The 24,980-nt window shown below is 43.3% G+C and overlaps 1 protein-coding gene across 1 annotated transcript; it reads right to left on the bottom strand.

Moving 5' to 3' along the window:
• Positions 1-24,980, bottom strand: LOC122052376 (4-coumarate--CoA ligase-like 5). Its single transcript, XM_042613867.1, has 6 exons — positions 23,811-24,980; positions 23,492-23,681; positions 6,239-6,384; positions 6,085-6,152; positions 695-797; positions 1-459 (listed from the first exon to the last, which is right to left on the bottom strand). Exons 1-6 carry the CDS (start codon positions 24,831-24,833, stop codon positions 337-339), a joined length of 1,653 nt encoding a protein of 550 aa, XP_042469801.1. The 5' UTR covers positions 24,834-24,980; the 3' UTR covers positions 1-336.

Below are 24,980 nucleotides of genomic sequence, written 5' to 3'. Positions count from 1 at the left end.
TAGGTCCAAAATGAACAATATCATATTATTATGAAGTTACATGAATATCCTTTTGCACAACACTAACCTTTCAAACGTGCCACAACCGGCTATTTTTACAATTTATATAGGCTCATCACTATCGTGGCCTACCCCAATCATCATATGATGCCCTAACGAGCAAGCAAGAGTAGCAATGCATTCAGTATCGATCGCAGTTACACAGGGAAGGACAATGGTTACACTCAACGCTAACAAAGAAGTCAGTTGATACTACTTTTAGTAGTTAGAATGTGTAGAACTGCTGAAATACATATGTTCGGTTGTATGCTAACATAATAGGCTCAAAACAACTAGTTATAGCTTAGATTTAGCTAAGGAAAGAGCATTTATAAGCTCCCTTCTCAAAATCTTTCCTGCTGGCGACTTCGGTATTGAACTGACAAATACCGTCCGTCGGACTTTCTTATATGGTGCAACCTACACGAGAGCAAAGTGTTATAGACAATCTTTGACATTGCTTCATAGTGATAATGAGATTATTGTATGTGAAAACAAAACAAAATGTTGTAAAATGCTAGAAAAGAAGTCATTCAGTGCAGCTTTCATTATGATATGGTAACCTGAGCTATCAGATATAGGACCCTAGCTAGCATGACTGAATTAACTATAATGAATGAATTTACTTGATCCAACACAAGGAACAAAGATGCACCTGTTTTCTGACAAAATCTATAACTTCTTCCTCAGTTATAGTGCTTCCAGGTTGTCTAACCACAAATGCCAAGGGTATCTGTCCAGCCTCTTCATCTGGATACCTGCCAAGTGAAAAAAATATATATATATCTTCGAAGTTTGTGCAAAAACCACTTCATAATAGCTTCAGTAACAATCAGGCATCCCATCATTAAACTGAACTCTTTGATGTATTTTCTCTCTAACGATCCACATGGCAAAAATGGTTGATTAGTGATCTAGAGTACAAGAGAGATTCAAATAGCAAATGGATAGGAAAAGCAAAATAGCGGGCAAAAGGGAAGAAGGATTTAACACAGTGACATTTAATACCTAAAGGCATTAGTTGACTGAAGCGACAATAATAAGAGTATTAAAAGAGGTGGATGAAGGCCAACCAAGAAATGCTTGTTTATGTATGATGCAATTGGGATTTCATTAATTATATGAATAATTTACATTTTAATAAAATTAGTCTTCAATAAGTGTTAGCTTATACAGTTACCGAGTAATTTTATTGTCTAATGTATGTATAAAGGCCCCTATTTAAGGTTTAAGGCTGTCTAAATTGTCTAACAATAGACTCATGACTAATTTCTGGTTTTTCAGATGTCTTTTTAACCTCACTTCCATCATTGTCATGTTTTCCTAAAAAGTCAATATCCCAGTCCAACCAAGACAATTAGTCAGCAAATGATAACTTTTCAAACAATTTGTTTATTGTACCCACAACTATAGGATCCAATTTCCACCATCCCAATTTGAATTTTATCAGCCATTTTCTCTATACGTAGCACATATTCTTTTAATGGCAAAGCTAGTTGAATTTTCGTGCCAGTCCACACAACAACCACTGCAAGTCAGGCTACAAACATGGATCCTATTTGGTGTTTTTAACAATGCTTGTCCAGTAATACAATTGCAAGTCATACAAGTAATGCATCGTCAATACGAAACGGAATTAATTTGAATATGGGCAATGGAAATTTCACATTGACCTTAGCCATGTCCAGCAAAAAAAAAGAGCCCCTGCTAATAAGCTGTCAGTACAGAAACATGTGCAGCCAAAACTAAACCACATGTCAAGTTTAATTTGCTGATCAAGGTTGAGCCTTGTGTTAGGCATTGACAACCAGCACAAAGCAATATCAAAAATTTTATATAGATCTTAACATATTAGGCTTACATATAATTCAATGGTGGATGAAATTCACATGGCTAACCCCAAAAATTGGCACCTGTGATTTGTATTATAGGAAAAAAATCCATGTAACCAACTCTACACTAGTAATTGTGGGCGTCAATGTCATGAGCAATATTTCTTATTATAGTGGATTCTGACTTATTAAGGGGGTGTTTGGTTGATGGATGTGGGAATGAGTTAATGCAATGATAGTAAACAATAGTGTTTGGATTGTGAGTTTGGGAATGATTACTAGATTTATGGGAATCAACCAAACTCATATAACTTGATGGGTTTCATTTTCATTCCTATTCCCATTCCACCCTACTATCAAACTCATACCCATAATCATTCCCATCATTTAACCAAACGCCTCCTAAGAGTGTTCAAGAAAAGTGTGGTGATAACAATAAAGAAGTCAGGCACCTCACCCTTGATCTTTTCTCTTCATTATATCCTCTTTATTCTATGATGTTATCCTTCTAAACCATAAGAAAGAATATTGACAAGCTTCCCATGCTTGCAAAAGTGAGAAGTCAATTTCAATATTTAAATTAATCAATTCAGCACCAAAAGTGAGCAATAATCCAAAGTCCATTTGTCACTAGTTCAATCACTTCAATCTCTTTAGTCAATTTACTTTTCTAGCAAAAATCAAAATTGTGAAACTCAAATTGGGAAGTTACTCAAGTATTTAGACTGATCCAACTGACCATGTAACTAGGCATGAATGATTAACTTTAGGAATTTAGGATTTATATGAAAACAGATACAAAAGAGTTCATTTTGAATATAAAATTCATTGAGAATTAGGAAACTAATCAATCAATCAAATAGATAGACTGCCCTTAAACCATCCACTCTAATTAATTTGACTCTTCAAAACATAAAATCTATGGGCTCTTTTATATATGCTAATACATCTCACTCTATGTTTTTCATTCTATCATCTTTTGGGGCTAGCATGTAATTATTAATGTATATTATATTTTTGATTTAATCCTTTCAACTAATTCCATATATTCATCTTAGTATCCTCTTTGCCACACCAATTTAAACATGCTCATACATCTCACTCTATATTTTTCATTCTATCATCTTTTGGGGCTATAGCATGTAATTATTAATGTATATTAATATTTTTGATTTAATCCTTTCAACTAACTCCATATATTCATCTTAGTATCCTCATCATTGGCACACCAATTTAAACATGCTCATACATCTCACTCTATGTTTTTCATTCTATCATCTATTGGTGCTAAGACCTAGTTGCTCTTACTTATTAATATTTTTTATATTGTCCTTTCAACTAAATCCATGTATGATGTATCCATCCTAGTATCCTCACCTTTGGTAGACCAATTTCTTGTTTATGCCACTTCATAGCAATTAAAAAACTCTGATACATAACATATAGATTATGGAAGGTCATATGAATGTCTTATAAATATTTTATTAGGTCCAAAGGGACACAAAAAACTCAAAGATCTCAATTTAAACTACTCATTCTTTTATCAGCTTTTTACTGAACCACGTAGGTAAGTTTCGTGTAGGGTAGTTTCAAAATTACCAAATCGCAGTACCCATTTCTCATATTTCCCCTATTAGTCAACTGATTTTTTATGAGTCAAATCGATTTTGCTCTGTGCTAAAACGTCAAAATTTTGAGCAAATCAGTCGACTGATTTATTTTTTTTTTTATCAAAGTCGATTTTAGACAAAATCGGTTGATGGACCAAATGACCTCGGATTGACATGAAATTAGTTCTTATGTGTTCATCTACCTCTCTTAATTAAATCCATACCCTCAAATACCAATTTGACCTAATATATTGAGAGCGATGATTTTTTGAACATGAATTAAATTTTTTAAACATATTCATATTCAAAAAAATATTGCTCTTAATATATTGATTCAAATTGACGTTTAAAGACATTGATATAATAAGGAGAGGTAGATGAACATATAAGAACTAGTTTCATATCAATCCGAGATTGTTTGGTCCATCAGTTGATGAACCAAATGACTTCGGATTGACATGAAACTAGTTTCTATGTGTTTAACTAGTTCTCCTGATTATATTCTTGCTCTCAAACGTCAATTTGACTCAATATATTAAGATCAGTGATTTTTTGAACATGAATTGGAGTTTCCAAACATAACTGTGTTCAAAAAATTATTTCTCTCAATATATTGAGTCAAATTGATATTTGAGAGCATGGATATAATCATGAGAAGTAGACGAATACGTAAGAACTAGTTTCATGTCAATCCGAGGTCATGTGGTCTATCAACTGATTTTGCTCAAACCTGGTTGATGGACCAAATGACTATAGATTGACATGAAACTAGTTCCTATGTGTTCGTCTACCTCTCCTGATTATATCCATGCCTTCAAACGTCAATGTGACATAATATATTGAGAGCAATGATTTTTTAAACACGAATTGAATTTTTCAAATACATTCGTATTCAAAAATCACTTCTCTTAATATATTAAATCAAATTGACGTTTGAGGTCATGAATATAATCAGGAGAGTTAGTCAAACACATAGAAAATAGTTTCATGTCAATTCGAGGTCATTTGATCCATCAATTGATTGTGCCCAAAATTGACTGATGGACCAAACGATCTCGAATTGACATGAAACGAGTTTTTATGTGTTCGGCTACCTCTCCCGATTATATTTATGCCCTCAAATGTCAATTTGACTCAATATATTAAAGTAGTGATTTTTAAACACGAATGTATTTGGGTCAAATTGGTATTTGAACATATAGAAATTAGTTTCATGTCAATTCGAGGTCATTTGGTCGATCAAAATCGGCTGATAAACCAAATGACCTCGGATTGACATGAAACTAGTTCCTGTGTTCGTCTACCTCTCTTGATTATATCCATGCCCTCAATTTGACCCAATATATTGAGAACAATAATTTTTTGAACACGAATTGAATTTTTCAAATACATTCGTATTCAAAAAATCACTGCTCTTAATATATTGAGTTAAATTGGCGTTTGAGGGCATGAGTATAATCAGAAGAGATAGACAAACACATAGAAACTAATTTTATATCAATCCAAGGTCGTTTAGTCAATTAACTGATTTTATCCAAAATCAACTTTAAAAAAAAACAAATCAGTCTACTAGTTTGCTTAAAATTTGACATTTCGGCACATAGAAAAATTGATTCGACTGATAAAAAAAATTAGTTGGGTAAAACGGAAAATGGACACATGATTGGGTAATTTTGAAACTACCATATGCGATTTGATAATTTTAGAAATTTACCTACATGGTTCGGTAAAAAGCTTTTCTTTTATCTTATAAGTAATATTTTTATCAATATCTCCTTATCTCCTTGCTGAATAATAGATCACCTAAACTCTTGCTTACATATTTCCTATTTATCCTCTTAACTCCTTGATTATTTTCAAATTACTAAATCACATTTCATATGATCAGTTTTAGTCCTCCATAAACCTTGTCTTGCAAAGTCTCTCCATAATTTAAATTTGGAAGTTAACCTAGTCGCCACACCAAGAAGGCTTATGGTGAATATGATTGAATCTTCTAGTACAAATATATAAAAAAAAAAAGAGAGATAAGGAGATTAAACATCTCTGTAGCTATAACACTAGTAACTACATTATCAAACATCTCTGTGTCACACTAAGATAATTACTAGATATTTCTTTATTTTCCAAATTACATCATAATAATTGTCAAAGATTTTATGTAAGCTTCTAAGTAAAATCATATGCAAATCTTTTTCTCTATACTTCTTTTATCAATTGTCTTATTAAATAAATGTCAGATATGGTTAAACTTCCAAACATGAAATCAAAATGGTTCAGGAAATGTTTGTTACTTCTCTCATTCCCTCTTCTAAATCTTTCTCGAAGTTTCGTATATGACAACAACTCGATTCTTTTATAAATGAAACAAATTTGTATATATCTCTATGCTAATTTTTTCTAGATTCCTTGGGAATCTTTCTAATCCTCAAAATTTTATTGAAGAACTTAGTTAACCAAATCATACCCTAATCTCTTAAATTCTTCAAAATTTAATGTTATTCAAATCAACATTTTTACTTATGTTGATTCATATATTTGAATAATTAAGCATATGGAATTCATACACAGTATTAATATTCACAAAGTCAAGATATACATACGGAACAACAGCTGCATCAACAATTTTTGGGTGGGAATGAAGTATTTGCTCCAATTCAGCAGGCGGAACCTAAATATTAGCACATAAAAATAACAAAAATTCAAATAAATGTCAACGATGGTAAGAATGAGAAATCAGAATTCAAGGTTACACACCTGATATGCTTTATATTTGATTAACTCCTTTAACCTATCTACAATGTAGAGGAAACCACCATGGTCAAAATAGCATAGATCACCCGTCTTTAACCAACCTTCAGGATCCAATGTGGAGGCAGTTGCCTCAGCATCGCCAACATAACCTTAACCAAGATTTTTTGCAAATTAAAACAATAAATGTATATAGCTTTTCTCATGCAAAAAATGCACAAACATCATTTGAAAAATTCAGTTAGCAAGTGCACCTTGCCAAGTTATAAACGTGTAAACAATGTTTTCCTTCCTAGGCAAATTGGTGTTTGCTCATACAGATAAAAAGTAAAAGCATTAAACCCAACACAAGCCATAGAAGTATTTGGATAACAGTAGTCCCCTCGGGACGAGCAGTTGGCTAGTGCATGAAATGTTGCCACCATGAGGTCTGAGGTCAATTTCTTGCTAGTAGCCAAGTTCCTGCCCATGCCCATGCACTGGTGCTCGAGCTAGTAGCCACCCATGATTTACCTCCCTTCACATAACTTGGGACGGGTTGTGAGAGGCTCCTAGAGTGAGCGTTATCACCTTTTGCCACCATTTGGATAACAGTATAGTGATGAAGAGATGTATTAAAGTACTAGTAACACAGTTAACATATGAAGAAAAGAGATTCACTATACCTTCCAAATTTTTGGACTCAGTTTGGAACAATTACGTAGCTATAGTTGAGCGAATAGAAATGAACAATTGTCAGACGAATGTTTAACAAAATTATAATGCAAAGTTGGTTGAGGTGCTTAACTGGACAGTAATAGAAAATCATGTCATTTTCTGTTTTGATATTGTAGCACATATTTTTGATATTGTTGTACAGAGTTTTAAGTTTATTTAAAACTGTTAATAAATTTTATTTTTGTTCTTTATATTATTAGAACACTTTGATTCAATTAAATAGCTAATATAACATTTATAATACTATAATTATCCACATGTATAATGAGTTTATATCACATTTCCGGTATCAATTTGTTCTCATTCAATTGTTGAACAATAAAAGGGCAACCCAGTACACAAAACTCCCACCAATGCCGGTCTCAGGAAGGGTCAGACTATATTGGGTCAATTGCACGCAACCTTATCAAATGACTACCTCCGATATAATCAAATTTATTACATGGCTCCTTTGAAAGTTTAAAATAGGTTTAAGACACTTTATTTGTTCATTTACTTATTTGTCTGTTAAGTGTTTCAAAATTTAGATATTCAAAAGCAATATAAACCACAATAAAACAAGAAAGCAGCACAATAAAGAGCTTTATTTGAGGGATAACTAGAGATAAAATGTATCTAAATTTGATGATTGATTAACAACCAACTCATTCTTGGCTCTCTTATTTGTTTCCCTTTCTTCGGTCATTCTTGACTGATGCTCCATTACTTTTTCAGCAAATATAATAAATCATGATCTCTTAATTCTGGACATTTTGGCACCGATTAATCAAATGTTAAGCCTACTTACAAAGTTGCAGGAAAATGACATTCATACCTATTTCATCACCCTTAGCATCATCAGGCAATGCTTGTCACAGCAATTAATCTTATCCTTCTATCGAACTTTGTACAAGGCTATATCACTAGTAAAGTTTCATCCCCTTTTATATACATACTTTGTATTATAAAAAAAAAAAATAATCTACTATGTGATCACTATAGTTGTTTGAAGCCAATTTTATTATAGGGAATATAAAAGTTAGACTCAGAATTTATAATTCTCATACTATCAGTTTAAATGTTTGGATTTATGTATAAACATTTTGATTTCCACTTTCCATGTTCAACACAATTACAAGAATAGTTGTTTGGACTTGGGCAGCCAAATATGAAGATTCCCCATTGATTAAGAAGCTTTTGTCCATTCAACGGGTGAGCTAGCGGTAGCTTGTCTCCAGAGTTGGTTTGAGCAGCACAATAGAGGTGCATCCAAGGTTATGACTTTTTTTGGACTTAGACCACCAAAAAACGATGGGCAAGTGTGGTTTGGAAATCGTACATCCAACCTCAGCCTATATTCATGGTATGGCTTTTGGCACATGGATGTCTCAAGTCACGGGATAGACCGTGGCATGTACAAAACAACATTTGTGTGTTTTGTAGAGCTACAGAGAAGACCTTGGACTACTTATTCTTTTGATGCCAGACTAGCAGCATGTTATGTTACAAGGTGCGGACTTGGCTTGGGATGAAGCATGAGATGAGCACACATCAAACGATGATGTGTGTCTTCAAGCAATAGTTTTGAAGCACTCAACTTTTGACCAAGGGACGACACTTAACCATGTCATGGATGATTTACCATATATGGATGCCTAGGAACAAGTGTGATCCTGTCCGAACGCTGAATCAACGGACGCTGGGCACGTGGCGCTCTCCGAATTGCTGACGTAGATCTCCGACCGATCGTATGGACCTCCGGCGAACCTACAAGGAAGTCGGGCCGGGAGGGAGTTCCCGGCGATGACCCTCCGACGCTCAAGTCAGGCAAGAGGAAATGCAGAAGTGGCTTCGGATATGAGAGAATGCGTGATCGCGTAAAAAGCGTACCTCCAGCGAAGTGTGAGGGCCCTTATATAGAGCTGTGAAGAAGCTTATGCACACACACCGAGGCGAATACGTGTCCTCTTACCATACCTCAGTATGGGCTTGTCAGAAGAGCTTGCCTGACACCATACTGCTACAGTCCGAGCACTTCTCTGATTGGACAGTAGAACCTTCCGTCATGGGCTTTTGCGTACGGGTTAGTCGTCGAACACGCTTATTGTCAGAAGATGTCCCTCGATGTTTCCTTTGTCCTTTTGTCTCTTCTGTTCCCGCGCCGAGCGTCTGGCCGCTCGGCAGTCCCCTCACGTCCGACCGGACGTAAGTACTGATCCGCTCGGGAGATTTCAAGTCGTGTACTCGGATGAAACTGTTCACAGTATTACTGCTTGATGCTTTCGGCCGAGCGGGCTACCCGCTCGGCCATACGACCCTGTTCAACATGAGCGTCGGAACCCCGACTCCCCGTCGAGGTGTCTTTGCTTCCGTTCGGAACTTTCGGCCGGTCGCCCCAATCTCTATTCGCACGGCCAAGCCTCTGGTTGACCTCTTACCTTTCAACCTCCACGTGGCGTTGACTCTGCTTAAAAGGGGGGGCCCATCCTCACTGTCGGATCACTTGCCTCCCCTTCAAGTCTAGTCGAAGGAGGCGATTAGTCCGACTGACTGGACGATTGTTTCGCTGATCGGCTCTTCCAAGAAACCATCCTCCGCTCGGCCGGTGTGGCGGTAAGTACGGCCTCAGTCAACGCCACCATCCCTCGGATCTCCTCAGAATTTGCGCCAATCTCTGTCATTAAGGCCAAGCACGCGCACTGTGCCTCGATAAGGCGCTTATTAAATGCTCTCCTGTGGTGGAATGTCACGTGGCAGTGTTGCCGTCATCGTACGGCGGCGGCGTCGCAGGCGACGAGATCGAGGCGATTTGAAATGGACGGCCCGATGCGTGCTTCGGTTCTCGCGACCTGAATCCGACGGTGGAGGCCGCTCAGGCTCAACCCTATAAAGCCTTCGCTTTCTCCGCCTTCGCCGCATTTCTGCTCTCGCGTGCCCAGAAGCTTCGGCGTTTCAGTGCTCCGGCGACTTCGATTCTCCTTTTCCCGGCGATTCAGTGTTCTTCTCCGATCCTCATTCTTCTCCGTAAGGTTCTTCTTCTTTCTTTCTTTGTTAGCCTTGTGTTTCCTGTCGTGTTTTCGTCCTTTGTGCACTGTTTCGTCCATCATCTTCTTCCTTCTACTATCTACTTTTCTTCGCCTTTTGTGATTTCGTCCGCTCGGACAATGGCTAGCTCCTCCCAACCTCAAGATCAAACCTTCGGCCCATGGTATACTACCCTGGAGTCGCGCTTCGATCGGCGCGACGCCGATATTTTGATGGACTCTTTCGAAATCTCTTCTGATTTTGAACTTATATTACCTTCCCCTTCCGCTCGGCCACACAAACCGCCGCCCGGAGCTTTCTGCGTCTTCCGCGACCAGTTCGTCGCCGGTCTGCGTTTTCCCGTTCATCGTAGAGATTTGCAACTTTTTCGGCGTTCCGCTCGGAAGCCTAGTCCCCAACACTTTCTGCCTTTTATGCGGCGTGGTCGTTTTGTTCAAAACCCACAATATCCCCCTCCGACCGGAGGTTTTCTATTATTTTTATTACCCTAAGCAGTCCGAGCCGGGCACATATATGTTCCAGACTCGGCCCGGTCTAGTTTTCTTCAATAAACTACCTTCTTCCAATAAGCATTGGAAAGAATTCTACTTCTACCTTCGTATGCCCGAGCGGGCCTCCTTCCGAACGCAGTGGCAGATCGGACCACCAACTTCACCAGAGCTCAAAAGGTTCAAAACCCAACTGGACTATCTTCATGCGGCCAACATGCTAGCAGGTCTGAGGTTTGACATCAATAAGTTCCTGCCCGAAGGGGTGATGTATATATTCGGTCTGAGTCCGATCAGGACCCCCCTTCCGAGCGGCTTCGGTAAGAATTTTACTTTGTGCATTCACTTTGATTGCTAACTGATTTTCTCCTTTTTCCTTTGCAGCGGACATCGTCATGGAGTCCGTGATGACTGGCATTTTGAAAAGGAAGGCGGCGGCGCTCGAGGCTGCGACGGCCAAAGAGATGGAGACGCTCGGCATCCAGCCGGTTGGCTCTAATGAAGGAGAGAGCGAGACAAATGCTGGGGATTCGGCCGCTCAGGCTTCTCTCCCAGAGCCAGCGGTTAGCGCAACTGCTAGTCGAGAGCCTTCCGTCCGGGATGAAGGCTCGGCTCAGGAGGAGGAGCGCCCCCTCCGTCAAAAGAGGCGCCGCACGGAGACACCACTCCGCTCGGCTACATCTACGGTCTATCCCGCCGAGCGGACCACCGCGGATTCCCGAGACAAGGCTCCAGCTGTGGAGGCTATTTCGTCCGATCGGACCCCCTCCCAATTGGACGCGTCCGCGGACCCCTTGGAGGCTATACCCGTCAGCTCCCTTCCGCCCGCTCCTCGCCAAGTCCAACGTTCAACAATTTTGTCCCAGTTTTCGGCGCCGGCCTCCGATCCTTCCCCGGCTTCCACCCAGACGACCCCCGGTCGGCACCGCACCATCCGGGTTTCTTTGCATCTCCCCACAGAGGAATTAATGCCTAAGGCCACTCGGTCGACCGCGCCCGAGCACATGATCACAATGAAGGGGCCCTTAGCCGAGATGTGGGCCGATGCTCGGGCGCGCATCGCAATGATCCCCCTCAGCAACCTGGCCAACAGCCACATGCAGCAGGCCACGGGGGTAAGTCTATTTTCTCTAAGTCCTTTACGCATTCTTTCCGATCGGCTATTAACAATCTTTCTTTTGTCAGAGATGGGTGGAGGAGATTGTTGTCTCCAATCGGCTCGCCATGGTGGACAAGGAGCTCAAAAGGCTACGGAGTTCGGGCGGCGCCCCTTCCCAAGGCCCATCATACGCCGAGCTGCAGAAGGAGCTCAAAAAGACCCAAGACCTGTTGGAGGTCGAACGGAAGAAGACGGCCGATCAGACTCACAATCTGGCCGAACTTGATCGCCTGAACAAATCACTGGATCGCAAGATAAGCCTGGCCACCGAGCGGAAGAAAACGGCTATCTCCGATCTGGAGAAGAAGAACGTAGAGGCTCGGGGCCTAGAGCAAAAAGTTAAAGAGTTGATGGACCAACTGGCCGACGAGAAGGTGTCCCGATCGGACGAAGTGAAGAAGCTCGAGGCTGCTTTGCAAGAACATCAGGCAGCCGCCGATGCTTCGCGAGCGGCCCTTAAAGAATATCAAGAGGTCGAGCCGAGCCAGGTCGCTGCCTTAAGACAGAATTACATCCGTTCGGCTGAATTTTCGGAGAAAGTTTGTGAGCGGATGTACACAGCTTTTGAACTTGCCATGACTGCCACAACAAACTACTTGAAGTCCAAAGGGCAACTTTCTGATTCCGCCACCATTCCAGCTCAAGACCAGGCGACACTCCCTAGCACCATCCCGAAGGATCTTTACGATTATTTAGAATAGAAGTTTGCATGTTATTCGGCCGCTCGGCCAAAAAACTATCCCTTTTTGTAATTTGGCCACTCGCCCTTATTTTCTCTAATGATATGATATCCTTTTGCTTGCTTTGTCCTTTTGCTAATCAATATGTGTGCCATCCGCTCGGCTCAACAACCCCCGTTTAGATTCCCTCACTTCTCCTTGTTATTCATTCGCCTCTCATCCCACCTTTCTTGTGTTCGGAAGGGATTTTTTACGAAGTATTTTGCATAGCTTGTTCGCTCGGCTGAATATATCCTGCTTCGCAAATAGGATTTTCGATATACGTTCGCGAAGTACCTTTGGTTCATTGGCCGAACGGCCAAACGACTAACAAGTCGACCTCTTTATTGTATTCCGGCCGGAGGGTTTATAGTCGCCGACGCGACTCGATTTTTAACGTCGGAGCTCAACGGTCTTCCGCTCGGAGGGTTTATAGTCGCCGGCTCGACTCTCGATTTTTAACGTCAGAGCTCGACGGTCTTCCGCTCGGAGGGTTTATAGTCGCCGGCTCGACTCACGATATTTAACGTCGGAGCTCGACGGTCTTCCGCTCGGAGGGTTTATAGTCGTCGACTCGACTCTCGATTTTTAACGTCGGAGCTCGACGGTCTTCCGCTCGGAGGGTTTATAGTCGCCGGCTCGACTCTCGATTTTTAACGTCAGAGCTCGACGGTCTTCCGCTCGGAGGGTTTATAGTCGACTCTCGATATTTAACGCCTGAGCTCGGCGGTCTTCCGCCGAGGGTTTATATCGACTCGATATTTAACGCCGAGTTCGACGGTCTTCCGCCAGAGGGTTTATAGTCGTCGGCTCGACTCTCGATTTTAACGTCGGAGCTCGGCGGCCTTCCGCTCGGAGGGTTTATCGGCTCGACTCTCGATTTTAACGTCGGACTCGACGGCCTTTAAAACTAATTTTAACACGCTGCTCGGTGAAGCTTAGCGGATGCCTCTTTATCATTTGTCTCTGCATTACAAGGCATAAAGCCAAAGATACAAAATGAGTTACATCAACGACCTCTCACCCAAATTTAAGACGGCCGAGATGATTCAGCGCCCACGGTCGATCCAACATCGCCTTCATCCTCCAAATAATAAGCACCCGAGCGGAGCTTTTCGGTTATTTTGAAGGGGCCCGCCCAAGGAGCCTCCAGCTTGACAACGCCCCCGACCGGCTTTACTTTCTTCCAGACTAAGTCGCCGACTTGGAATGCTCTAGGGATCACGCGTCGATTGTAATTCTGCTTCATCCTCTGTCGGTACGCCATCAGCCGGACGGACGCTTTGGCTCGCTCTTCATCAATCAGGTCTAATTCCATGTTCCTCCGCTCGGCGTTATCATCATCATAATTCTGGATCCGGACGGACTCGACGCCGACTTCAACCGGGATAACTGCTTCGCCGCTATACACTAAATGGAACGGCGTGACGCCCGTTCCCTCTTTTGGAGTCGTGCGGATGGCCCATAGGACGCCTGGCAGCTCGTCCACCCAGCTTCCTCCTATGTGGTCAAGTCGAGCCCGAAGAATTCTAAGGATTTCTCTGTTGGTTACTTCCGCTTAGCCGTTGCTTTGGGGATACGCCACGGAAGTAAAGTGATGCTCAATGCCATAACTTTTGCACCAGTCTTCGAGCTGCGTCCCGGCGAACTGTCGTCCGTTATCAGATACGAGCCGACGAGGAATGCCGAACCGACAGATATATGCTGCCAGATAAATCTTTTGACCATTTGCTCTGTGATCTTCGCCAATGGCTCGGCCTCCACCCATTTGGAGAAATAGTCGACCGCCACTAGTAGAAACTTCCGCTGACCGGTCGCCATAAGGAATGGACCCACGATATCCATTCCCCACTGATCGAACGGACAGGCTACCGTAGACGCTTTCATCTCCTCTGCCGGTCGGTGGGAGAAATTGTGGTACTTCTGGCAGGAGAGGCACGTCGCGACGGTCCGAGCGGCGTCTGTTTGTAGTGTTGGCCAGAAGTATCCGGCCAGCAAGATCTTCTTGGCCAGCAATCGTCCGCCCGGATGTCCCCCGCACGATCCTTGGTGCACTTCGTGGAGGATGTACTCCGCATCCTCCGAGCTTACACACTTCAACAATGGGCGAGAGAAAGCCTTCTTGTAGAGTTGGTCTCCAATGAGCGTGAACCGACCGACTCTCCTCCTTAATAGCTGGGCCGCTTCCCGATCGGATGGTGTTGCCCCCGATCGAAGAAACTCCATGATGGCTGTCCTCCAATCGCTCGGAAACGCGAGGCCCTCCATCCGGTCAACGTGAGCCATCAAAGCTACTTGTTCAATTGGCTGCTGGATGACGACCGGTGATATTGAACTTGCTAGTTTGGCTAACTCATCTGCCGCCTGGTTTTCCGCTCGGGGTATCTTCTGGATAATGACCTCTCTGAAGTTAGCCTTGATCTTTTCGAAGGCTTCAGCGTAAAGTTTGAGCCGAGCGTTGTTAATCTCAAAAGTGTCTGAGAGTTGCTGAGCGGCCAACTGGGAGTCCGAATGGATTGTCACCCGACCGGCTCCTACATGCCGAGCTGCCTGTAGTTTGCCATGTAGCGCCTCAGACCGTTATTTGTGGCTCGTAGTCCAAAGCGGATAGATGCATTCGTTCTTCTTGTAGAGAGATCTGCCAAGCCGAGTAGATGATCCATCCACAAATATTTTCCACATAGGTTGGGCTCTAGCTTTTGTACTTGATGACAAAATCGCCAAGGATCGCCTTTATCACCGAACGGGGTTGATCTTGAATGTCGAATCGCTCAACTCCGTGGTCCATTCATGAGCCGTCCGGACGGGTTCAACAGACTCTTCCCAAGGCTATTTGTCCGGACGATGATAGTATGAGCCAAGAAAGAGGCGAAGTCTCCGTGGCGAGGACCAAAGCAAAGCCACTTCTCGAGCCCAAAGCGAGATTCTTTTAAAATATGGCTTAAGAAATACGGGTTCTTCTCCGCTCGCCCTCACTAACGCCGAGCCCATCGCTTCCTCGGTTAAGATAAATAGATCTAAGCGGTTCACGGTGGCTTAAGCTACAGGCGAAAGAGTTCAGATATGTTCTCTTGAATGCCGATCGCATTCTTCATCCCAATGAAACTTAGTGGCTTTGCGAAGATTTTGAAAAGCGGAGGCTCCGTCGATCGTTTGAGATGAATCTGGTCAATGCAGTTATCCGACCGGTCAAGCATTGTACTTCCCTCAGATTTTTTGGGGGCGACATATCTTGTAATGCTTTCACCTTGCTGGGATTTGCCTCGATGCCCCGCTCGGTCACTATATAGCCCAAGAAACGCCCGCCTTTTGCCCCGAACAGACACTTTTGAGGGTTCAGCTTAACTCCATACTTCCTCAGCGTTCGGAAAGTCTCCTCCATGTCTTTAAAGAGATCGGCCGCTCGGACGGACTTGATGAGAATATCATCCACGTACACTTCCAAATTTCGTCCGATCTGCTCCTTGAATACTTTATTCATCAAGCGCTGGTAAGTTGCTTCCGCATTCTTCAGTCTGAACGACATCACATTATAGCAGTAAGTGCTGTCGGCTGTAACGAAGCTTACCTTCTCTTGATCTTCTCGGGCGAGCGGCACTTGATGGTAGCCCTGATAGGCGTCGAGCATGCATATCAACTCGCAGTCGGTTGTGGAGTCCACCAGTTGATCGATCCGGGGCAGAGGATAAAAATCCTTTGGGCATGCTTTGTTGAGATCCCGGAAATCGATGCAAACCCTCCACTTGTTGCCCGGCTTGGAGACTAGTACCACGTTCGCCAGCCAGCTCAGGAACTGGACCTCGGGAGCCTCTCGACCTCCGCTCGGATGATGGTATTTTGTTCGGCCCTCTTCACCGGCCGAGCGTCCGGTCGGACGTGGAGCTCATGCTGCGAGATACTTGGCGAGATTCCGGCAGCTCGTGCGTCGACCAAACGAAGACATCACAGTTTTTCTGGAGACATTTGATCACCTCTTCTTTCTGGCTTGCCTCCAGATCGGCCGCAATAAATGTGATGGCCTCCGATCGGGTCGGGTGAATCTGCACTTCCTCTTTTTCTTCGTAAATCAAAGAGGGAGGTTTTTCAGTAATGGCGTTCACCTCGATTCGTGGCGTCTTCCGAGCGGAATTAGCTTCAGCTCGGACCATCTCGACGTAACATCGCCGAGCCGCCAGCTAGTCTCCTCGTACTTCTCCCACTTTATCTTCCACCGGGAACTTGATTTTCTGGTGGAAGGTGATACCGCCGAACTTCGAGCGTCGCCCCAAGATAACGCTGTATCTTTGAGGAGAGTCGACAAGCAAGTTTCAGATCCTCGTCCTTCCGAGCGGCTCCTCTCCCGAAATAGCGGTCGGACTGTCCGTAACTTTCGCCTGAAACCCGTAGAGGGGTTGTGGCGCACCGACTCGATCAATTTGTAGTTGGTCGAAGGCCTTTTTGAATATAATATTGACCGAGCTTCCTGTATCGATGAAAACGCGGTGAATAGTATAGTTAGCTATTACCGCTTTGATGAGGAGTGTCGTCATGTGGCACTTCGACTCCCTCCAAGTCCTTGGGCCCGAAACTGATTTCGGGACCGCTCGCCCGTTCTTGGCTGCAGCCGACCGCATGGATCTGAAGCTGCCTGACGCTCGCCTTCCTTGCTCTGTTGGAGTCGCCTCCGGTCGGCCCGCCAGCGATGATGTTGATTTCGCCTCGGGAAGTGTTACTTCTATTTTCTTCTTCCCGAGCGGACGGCCTAGGCCGCTCCCTAGACATCCGAGGATTGTCCTCGTGCCTTTGAGGGTAATGCCGTTCGGGAGACTGATGCTGTCGCCTGTCGGGTATCCGCCGATCGGCCTCATGATGTCGTTGTCTCCTGTCGGATGATGGTGATCGACGCTGGTTACTCCGAGGAGCGGGGTGGGCGATCAGGGGAAGGCTTCGGCAATCCCGCGTGTTATGCGTGTCGGTCCGGTGGAAAGAGCAAAACATAGGGGTCCATACCTTCTTCTTTGGTTTGGGTCGCTCGGCAGATACCTCTTGAACTGCTTGGGACCTCGCGTGGTGAGGACGGACTGCTTCGGCCCTCGGTCCTCTGGGCGGCTCCTGGCGATTGACAGGCTTCCACTCGGCAGGGGCTAGCCGCTCAGTTGGAACTTCTTTTCTCCGGGCCGCCTGGGCTTCCTCCACATTAATGTACTCGTTGGCTCGGTGTAACATATGATCGTAATCTCGAGGCGGCTTCCGAATGAGTGACTGGAAGAAATCCCCGTCCACGAGGCCTTGTGTGAACGCATTCATCATCGTTTCTAAGGTGGCCGTTGGAATATCCATGGTCACTCTGTTGAACCGTTGGATGTATGCTCTGAGCAACTCCCTGAGCTCTTGCTTGATGGCGAATAAGCTGACGCTAGTCTTCTGGTAGCGCCGACTGCTTGCAAAATGGTGGAGGAAGGCCGTGCGAAAATCCTTGAAACTTGTAATGGATCCGTCCGGCAACCTCCGAAACCACCGTTGCGCCGATCCCGAGAGGGTGGTAAGAAACACCCGGCACTTTACTCCATCTGTGTATTAATGAAGGTAGCTGTGTTGTCGAACTTATCCAGATGATCATCCGGGTCGGTGGTTCCGTTGTACTCACTGATCGTCGGAGGCACATAGTGCTTTGGTAGAGGGTCCCACAGGATGGCCTCTGAAAATTACCGGTTGATCCGCTCGGGGGAGGCGTCCGTTCGGGGGGCCTTGCCTTTTCTATTGTCTCGTATAGGCACCTCGTCGGATGAAGATCCTCGATCGCGATTAACTGCTGCGGCTTCAGGAGGCGTATGGAATAGGGCCCGATGAAATGAAACCGTGGCCGGGGGTGCTTCCGCTCGGCCTCCCGATGCGGACGTCGCTTGTTGCTCCATCCGCTCGGCTTGTGCCTTCTGTTTTTGTTCCACAAGCTTAGCTGCTCTTGTTTCGATCAAAGCGTCGAGCTCCTCCGTGGAGAGCATCACCGTATGCGGTCGTCCAGCTTCGTCCATTGCTTCCGCTCGGATGCAAGTGCGTTCCCACATACGGCGCCAAATTGATCATGTCCAAACGGTAAATCAACGGACGCTGGGCACGTAGCGCTCTCCGAATTGCTAACGTAGATCTCCGACCGGTCGTATGGACCTCCGGCGAACCTGCAAGGAAGTCGGGCCGGGAGGAGGTTCCCGGCGACGACCCTCCGACGCTCAAGTTAGGCAAGAGGAAATGCAGAAGTGGCTTCGGATATAAGAGAATGCGTGATCGCGTAAAAAGCGTACCTCCGGCGAAGTGTGAGGACCCTTATATAGAGCTGTGAAGAAGCTTATGCATACACACCGAGGCGAATACGTGTCCTCTTACCATACCTCATTATGGGCTTGTCAGAGGAGCTTGCCTGACACCATACTGCTACAGTCCGAGCACCTCTCTGATGGGACAGTAGAACCTTCCGTCATGGGCTTTTGCGTACGGGTTAGTCGTCGAACACGCTTGTTGTCAGAAGATGTCCCTCGATGTTTCTTTTGTCCTTTTGTCTCTTCTGTTCCCGCGCCGAGCGTCTGGCCGCTCGGCAGTCCCCTCACGTCCGACCGGACGTAAGTACTGATCCGCTCGGGAGATTTCAAGTCGTGTGCTCGGATGAAACTGTTCACAGTATTACTGCTTGATGCCTTCGGCCGAGCGGGCTACCCGCTCGGCCATACGACCCTGTTCAACATGAGCGTCGGAACCCCGACTCCCCGTCGAGGTGTCTTTGCTTCCGTTCGGGACTTTCGGCCGGTCGCCCCATCTCTATCCGCTCGGCCAAGCCTCTGGTTGACCTCTTACCTTTCAACCTCCACGTGGCGTTGACTCTGCTTAAAAGGGGGGGCCCCCATCCTCACTGCCGGATCAAAGTGTATGTTTGACACTGAGTGTACAAATATAGATTGGATACTTATTAAGATACAGATAACATTTATTCACTTTTGATTCTTAGGCAGAATGTTCATGTTTTGGGGATGGGCTCTGATATGATATGCCCAACAGAAGATATATATTCTTCTCTTATATATATTTTCATTTACACATAAAAAAATTACAAATATATTTGATATCATAATAAAATTCTTAAGTACGATGATTTCATAAATATATAAAGCATACTTTCCAAGTCCTACCTCTTGTAATCTTTTAGATGTTGTAATTCCTTCCTAATTTTCCAAAAATAGTTATGCAAATAGGAATTTTGTTTTCATGACTTATGGGCTTTTTGAAAGTTGATTTTGATAGATCTTTTATTTAGGAGAATAAATTGATTTTGAAAGTTTTTTATTTAATAATTATCTTGTTTACAGAATAAAAGATTTATTCCAAATTTGATAGGGTCCATTGAAGTATATGGTTATTCTTTCCATGAATATTATTAGTATATCTCCAATGTTGATTAGGTTCGTGTTAAAGATCTTCTAATTAATAAATTTTCTCTTCATGAGGATTAATAAATTTCTTTTCATGAATATCATTCTATATATGAGAATTCTTACTTTTATGAGATTTATCTTGTGATACATAATGTGGTATAAGAGCAAAATTCACAATTTGGTGTTCAATACTCTGCCTTTTCCTACACTATTTCATCTTAAATTGATGTTATACAACTAGTCCAACCACCCCTTGAGTCCATCTGTTGGTTCTTGATGTTGCTCGACTTTTGCCCATGTTCTCTAACTTTGGTAACCAAACCAACATCCCTCACCTCTACAAGGACTCCACACCTTAATTAATCCTTTACAATTCTACTATGGCTCATGATGCCTTAATTGATTGAGAACATGTCTCTTTTGTAGATCTGAAGTAGCGTCACTACCTTCCTCTCTTGACCCCCTCTTTATTAAAAAATGTAGATCCGCTACATTAACGGCCCCCCTAGTGCCGGTCCCACGATATAGAGGAAGGTACATACAGGTACATAGACGCCTGGTGGGGTAAACCCCAGGTCGTCAGTTCCTGATAATCGACCCCTGACCATTACGCCAGAGATGTCATACGTCCATCGTTTGTGCTACCCCCTCTTTATTAAAACTCACCCCACTAGTTGTCAACGTCCACACTTACCATTTTTGTCAACATAGGTGAAACTATGTTATGGCTAGTGGGGAGTAGGTGCACTGGCTAGCTTTGAAAAATTCTTTAATTAAATACATTGAGTATACTTACAATCAATTAAATTTAATCAATTTTCCTTGTACCTATTAAAATTCCTCCCACTGCCCCCACACTTTTAACAACACCAAGGTTCAAAATCTTAAGCCATGTTGAGGTTTTGATCTTTGATTGGAACAATATTGTTTCGATATCATATCAATATTACAATGAAGATAGAGAAGGAAGGAGAAGAAGACAATGTCCATGCCAAAAATTGTTTTAAATGTTGTACCACGTCGAGAGAAACCATCAAAACACATCATTCCAATAAATTATCCAAACTCGATACCACTCAGCATAAACAATGTCTCCTTCCTTCATCTCCTTCCTCTATCAACCTACAATTTATTATCCGCACCATGTATCAAAGCGTTGGCAAGATCCTATGATAATATCCTTTCAGTTAAAGATCGAAACTATGACATGGCTCAAGATTTTAAACCTTAGTACCGAGTGGTATCTAGTTTCGATGATTAACTAGAATGATATGTTTCGGCCATTTTACTCGACATGATACGAGATTTCAAACCATGAACAACACTACTAACACAAGGTCGCCACCACACACCAATTTAGAATTCCTTCCACTCCTTCATATATTTGACAACATGACAATACTACAAAATAATTACTCTAAATTTACATTAGTTGTAACTAAACTAATTACCTCACAACCATCCCATCTCAATAGTCACTTCAAGACCCTTGAAGGCATTCCCAAACCCAAAGTTGACAACAAATTTTATTGGTTCCTAGCATTCTCCACTTTTTATTCTAATAATGATGCTTGTGTTTGTCTGACCCACAAATAGCTAAGATATCTCCTAGGAGCCCATTAACGTGATCCCTACAAAAGTAGAAACACTCAATTTCTCCTCATTCATGTTTAATCTTATCATTCCAACTCAAATAAGTGGCCACTTTGTCATTATTGAATTATTGTGGTGAGGAATATTAATTTTAGTTTAAATTATATCTCCTTTTTATTAGTATTAGCCTAAGAGCCAATTATAAGATGATTAGGCTTATTGGGCTAATGAGTCAAATCCAAGTTAGACTCATTGGGTTGGATGGAATCTAATATGAGTTAGACTTAATTGAACTCAATTGAATCCATTCATTGAAAAGGAAGATGAAAAGACAATGATGGTTAATTGGATTAATCATGCATTAATAAGAGGAAGACAAAGAGATAAAAAAACCTTTGGTATTCATTGGATGAATAGAAATAGGATTTTTTATGGAATTTTCATTAGATGAAAAATTGGAGTGACTCTTGAGCTTTTCCTTCTTCCTCCTTCTTCTTCATGCTTAGCTGAACCACTTTTGCTTGCTAGCAGAAGAAGAAGGTTCTTCTCCGAAGCCGTGTTCGTGCGACAGACGGAACATATTCGTGTGGATACCATAGAGGCGCGACCATTTGATCGGAGATTTGCATCCAAAGAAAAGTTGCTGTCGGGATTGCAAAAGGCACGCAACAAAGGTATAAATCTCATCAAACTTAGTATATGTGATTTTTCTCCTTCGCATGGATCTTCTAGAGAGGATCTAGTTAATTTTCCGCTGCACTTTCTGCGTGTTTAGAGCTCTAGATCCTTACAGTTTTCTCATAAACTAATAAGTGTGAAATGGTTCTAGGACATTTTTATGAGATTGGGCAAAATGTCAATTTTAGTTGTCTTTACTTTTACAGGTTGAAGCAAAATAGTGCTAAACTTGATCCACTTATATTAATTTTCTCTTTAAATTATCAATACTATTCGTTCTCTTAGATTTTTTTTTAAATAGTCATATTTTCATATGTTAAGTTAAATTTCCTTCTTTTTAAAAATTCACTTCTATATTTGCTGAGCATACTCCAACTTGAATAAAAAGTTTTTTCTTTCTTTCTTTCTTTCTTTGGATAGATTATACAGAAATTTCTTACAGGAAATTTAATTAAGAAAAACAATCAAGCTCGAAAGAAATCAGTGAGGGAGAACAGAAAAATCAGCTGAGCAGCCTAATGTTGAGCTTAACTTAAAAAAGATCTCACAACTGATCCAATAATTAAAGAATTAAGATATCCAAATATCATCCTAATTATTGAAATAGGAAAAGAAGAGCATACTCATAGAAAGGACCATATAAACGTCATAAACATAATTTTTCCCCAAAAGAAAAATGGAAATGTATAGCAAAGAACCTGCACTTCTTGGTTTAACAAAACTCCCAATTGACTGAAGTATAGTATATTGCAAAGGATCCAGTTTTTTGCTTAGTAGGCTATCTATTTTATTAAGCCAAATTTTACAAGTCAAGGACGTGGAGATTCTTTTAATACTGGGTTTTAAAATAAAAAAATAGCAAACAAAAACAATAGTTGTTACATTTTTCTTCTACATTAGTTTTTCGTCAAATTAATCTAATGGAGTTCATAATTAATGGTGAGGGATTGGCTATTCAGTATTCTTGTTCGAGCATTGTTGTAGTAACTTTGGTTAAAACTGCTACAATTGAAGCAGTTTTAGCTAAAGCTACTCCCAACATGGAGTCAAAGCTGCTCAAACACAGCTCCATGTTGCAATAGTTTTGGGCAAAATTGCTATGACTGCTCTAATTGTAGTAGTTTTTGATTATGGAGTTAGATTAGTTTTGATTAAATTTGAGTGCATTTAACTAATATTTGAGTAATTTTGATGTTGTTTGGGAAAAAATCAAACAGTTTTGATCAAAATTATTCTAATAGTATTTAATCTATTTTAATTAAGTTGAATTAGTTTTGATAAAATTTGAACAATTTTAACTTATATTTAAGCAGTTTTAGTTTTTGTTAACTATAATTATCTAATAATTTTAAGCATGTTGAAGAATAATTCTGGAATAATGACATATTTTTGAGATAAAATAGAGATTTTCTTAAGATTTTTGTTTTTTTTAATTGTCTTAAGAGAGAAGCCAAAGCTGCTCTCTCTGATGGTGAGACTACCTTTCATGATTGTGGGCCCGCGAACCCAAAGCTCTCCTCTCTGACCGGGTCCCAGCGACTCCCCAGTGGTGGGGTCCACGATTTTCGCCTCTGTGTTCGCCGCTATCCGCCCAGTAGAACCATACCTTCTGTTCTCTTCCTGATCGTTCGTTCCCGCAATCCCACCGGATGACTCCGTCAAACCATAACCCTGTCCGTATGATCGACAATCCAAAAAAAAAAAAAACCGCCGTCAGTCCGCCGTTAAGTTGTTCCCTTACCTTGCTTTAATTTTTTTTTAAAAAAATGTTTTCAGGATTTGATGTCGTGCAGTGCGAACCTGGACAATCTCGACGCTCGGGAAGCGAGCAGCAAAGCTCTCCGACACCTCCCGACCAAGCGGCGCGCCACCGCATCCCAGAACCTTTAGGGAGGAGAGATCTCGGCCGACCACAGCGTCCGACTTGGCCATCGCCAGAACCAGCGGCGGCGACACCGGCATGATGCTCACTCGGTACCGCTCCACCGCCGCGAGCATGGCGCTGAAGTCGAACCGCTCCATCAGCACGACCGTATCCCCCAGCGCCACCTCGCGGAGTATCATGAAGTATCCGAACACGTGGAAGAGAGGGACCGTGAAGAGGGTCACCCGCGGCCACGCCTCCACCTCCTCCGCCTCCGCCTCTTTCGCCGCGCTATGGTAGGATGCGATCAGGGCGACGAGGTTGCGGTGAGATAGCGCCACGCCCTTCACACGCCCCGTCGTCCCCGACGAATAGAGGATCGCCGCGGTGTCCGATTGCTGTATCTCCACCGGAGGCAGCGGTGCCGGATTGGGGTCGAAGAAGGACTGGAATCGCGGGGAGTCGAGGAGGATAGTAGGGATATGGGGCGGAAGCTTGGACGCAGTGGCAGCGGTGGCAAAGGCGACGAAGGGGTTGGAAAGGCGAATTTGGTGGGCAATCTCGGCAGGAGTGCTGAGGGGGTTGGCTGGGGAGACTATGGCGCCGATGGAGAGGAGGGCGAAGTAGAGGACGGGGATATCGAGCTCGGGAGGGGAGATGAGGAAGGCGACGTGGCCCCTGGAGAGACCGGCGCGAGAGCGGAGGGCGGAGGCGAGGTTTCGGATGCGGGCGAGGAGGTCTGGGTAGGAGACGGAGGCTCCGGTGGCGGCGTCGATTATGGCCGGTTGGTCGGTGAGGGGGGAGGGGATGAGGGAAAGGGAGAAGGAGGCAGCATTCAGGGGGACGGAATCTGGTGGCAGGGGGACGGGTCGTCGGAGGCTGTGGAATGTCTTGGTTTCGCTGCAGAAGCCGCTCCGCGGATCTACGGCCGGAGCCGCAGAAGGAATTCCATCCGCCATGGCAAGCGACGAGGGGGAGCAGAGCAGGTGGAACCGTGGAAGTGAGTAACGAGAAGGCTCGGGAGAGATAGAGACGCCGGTAGTCGAGATTTCAGAGTTAATTGCGACTGAAAAAATAATAAAAATAATAAAACCCCGCAAGATAAA

The sequence above is a fragment of the Zingiber officinale genome, chromosome 3A, assembly GCF_018446385.1.
Source record: "Zingiber officinale cultivar Zhangliang chromosome 3A, Zo_v1.1, whole genome shotgun sequence".
Taxonomy (NCBI): domain Eukaryota; kingdom Viridiplantae; phylum Streptophyta; class Magnoliopsida; order Zingiberales; family Zingiberaceae; genus Zingiber; species Zingiber officinale.
The sequence above is the reverse complement of the archived record's forward strand: the minus strand, read 5'-3'. Positions and strand labels throughout refer to the sequence as shown.

Coding starts and splice junctions, on each gene's coding strand:
- LOC122052376 (XM_042613867.1), bottom strand. CDS start 24,833: ATGGCGGATGGAATTCCTTCTGCGGCTCCGGCCGTAGATCCGCGGAGC. Junction 23,682..23,810: donor CGAGCGTCGAGATTGTCCAG/GTTCGCACTGCA, acceptor TCATACGGACAG/GGTTATGGTTTGACGGAGTC. Junction 6,153..6,238: donor TCAAATATAAAGCATATCAG/GTGTGTAACCTT, acceptor GCTAATATTTAG/GTTCCGCCTGCTGAATTGGA.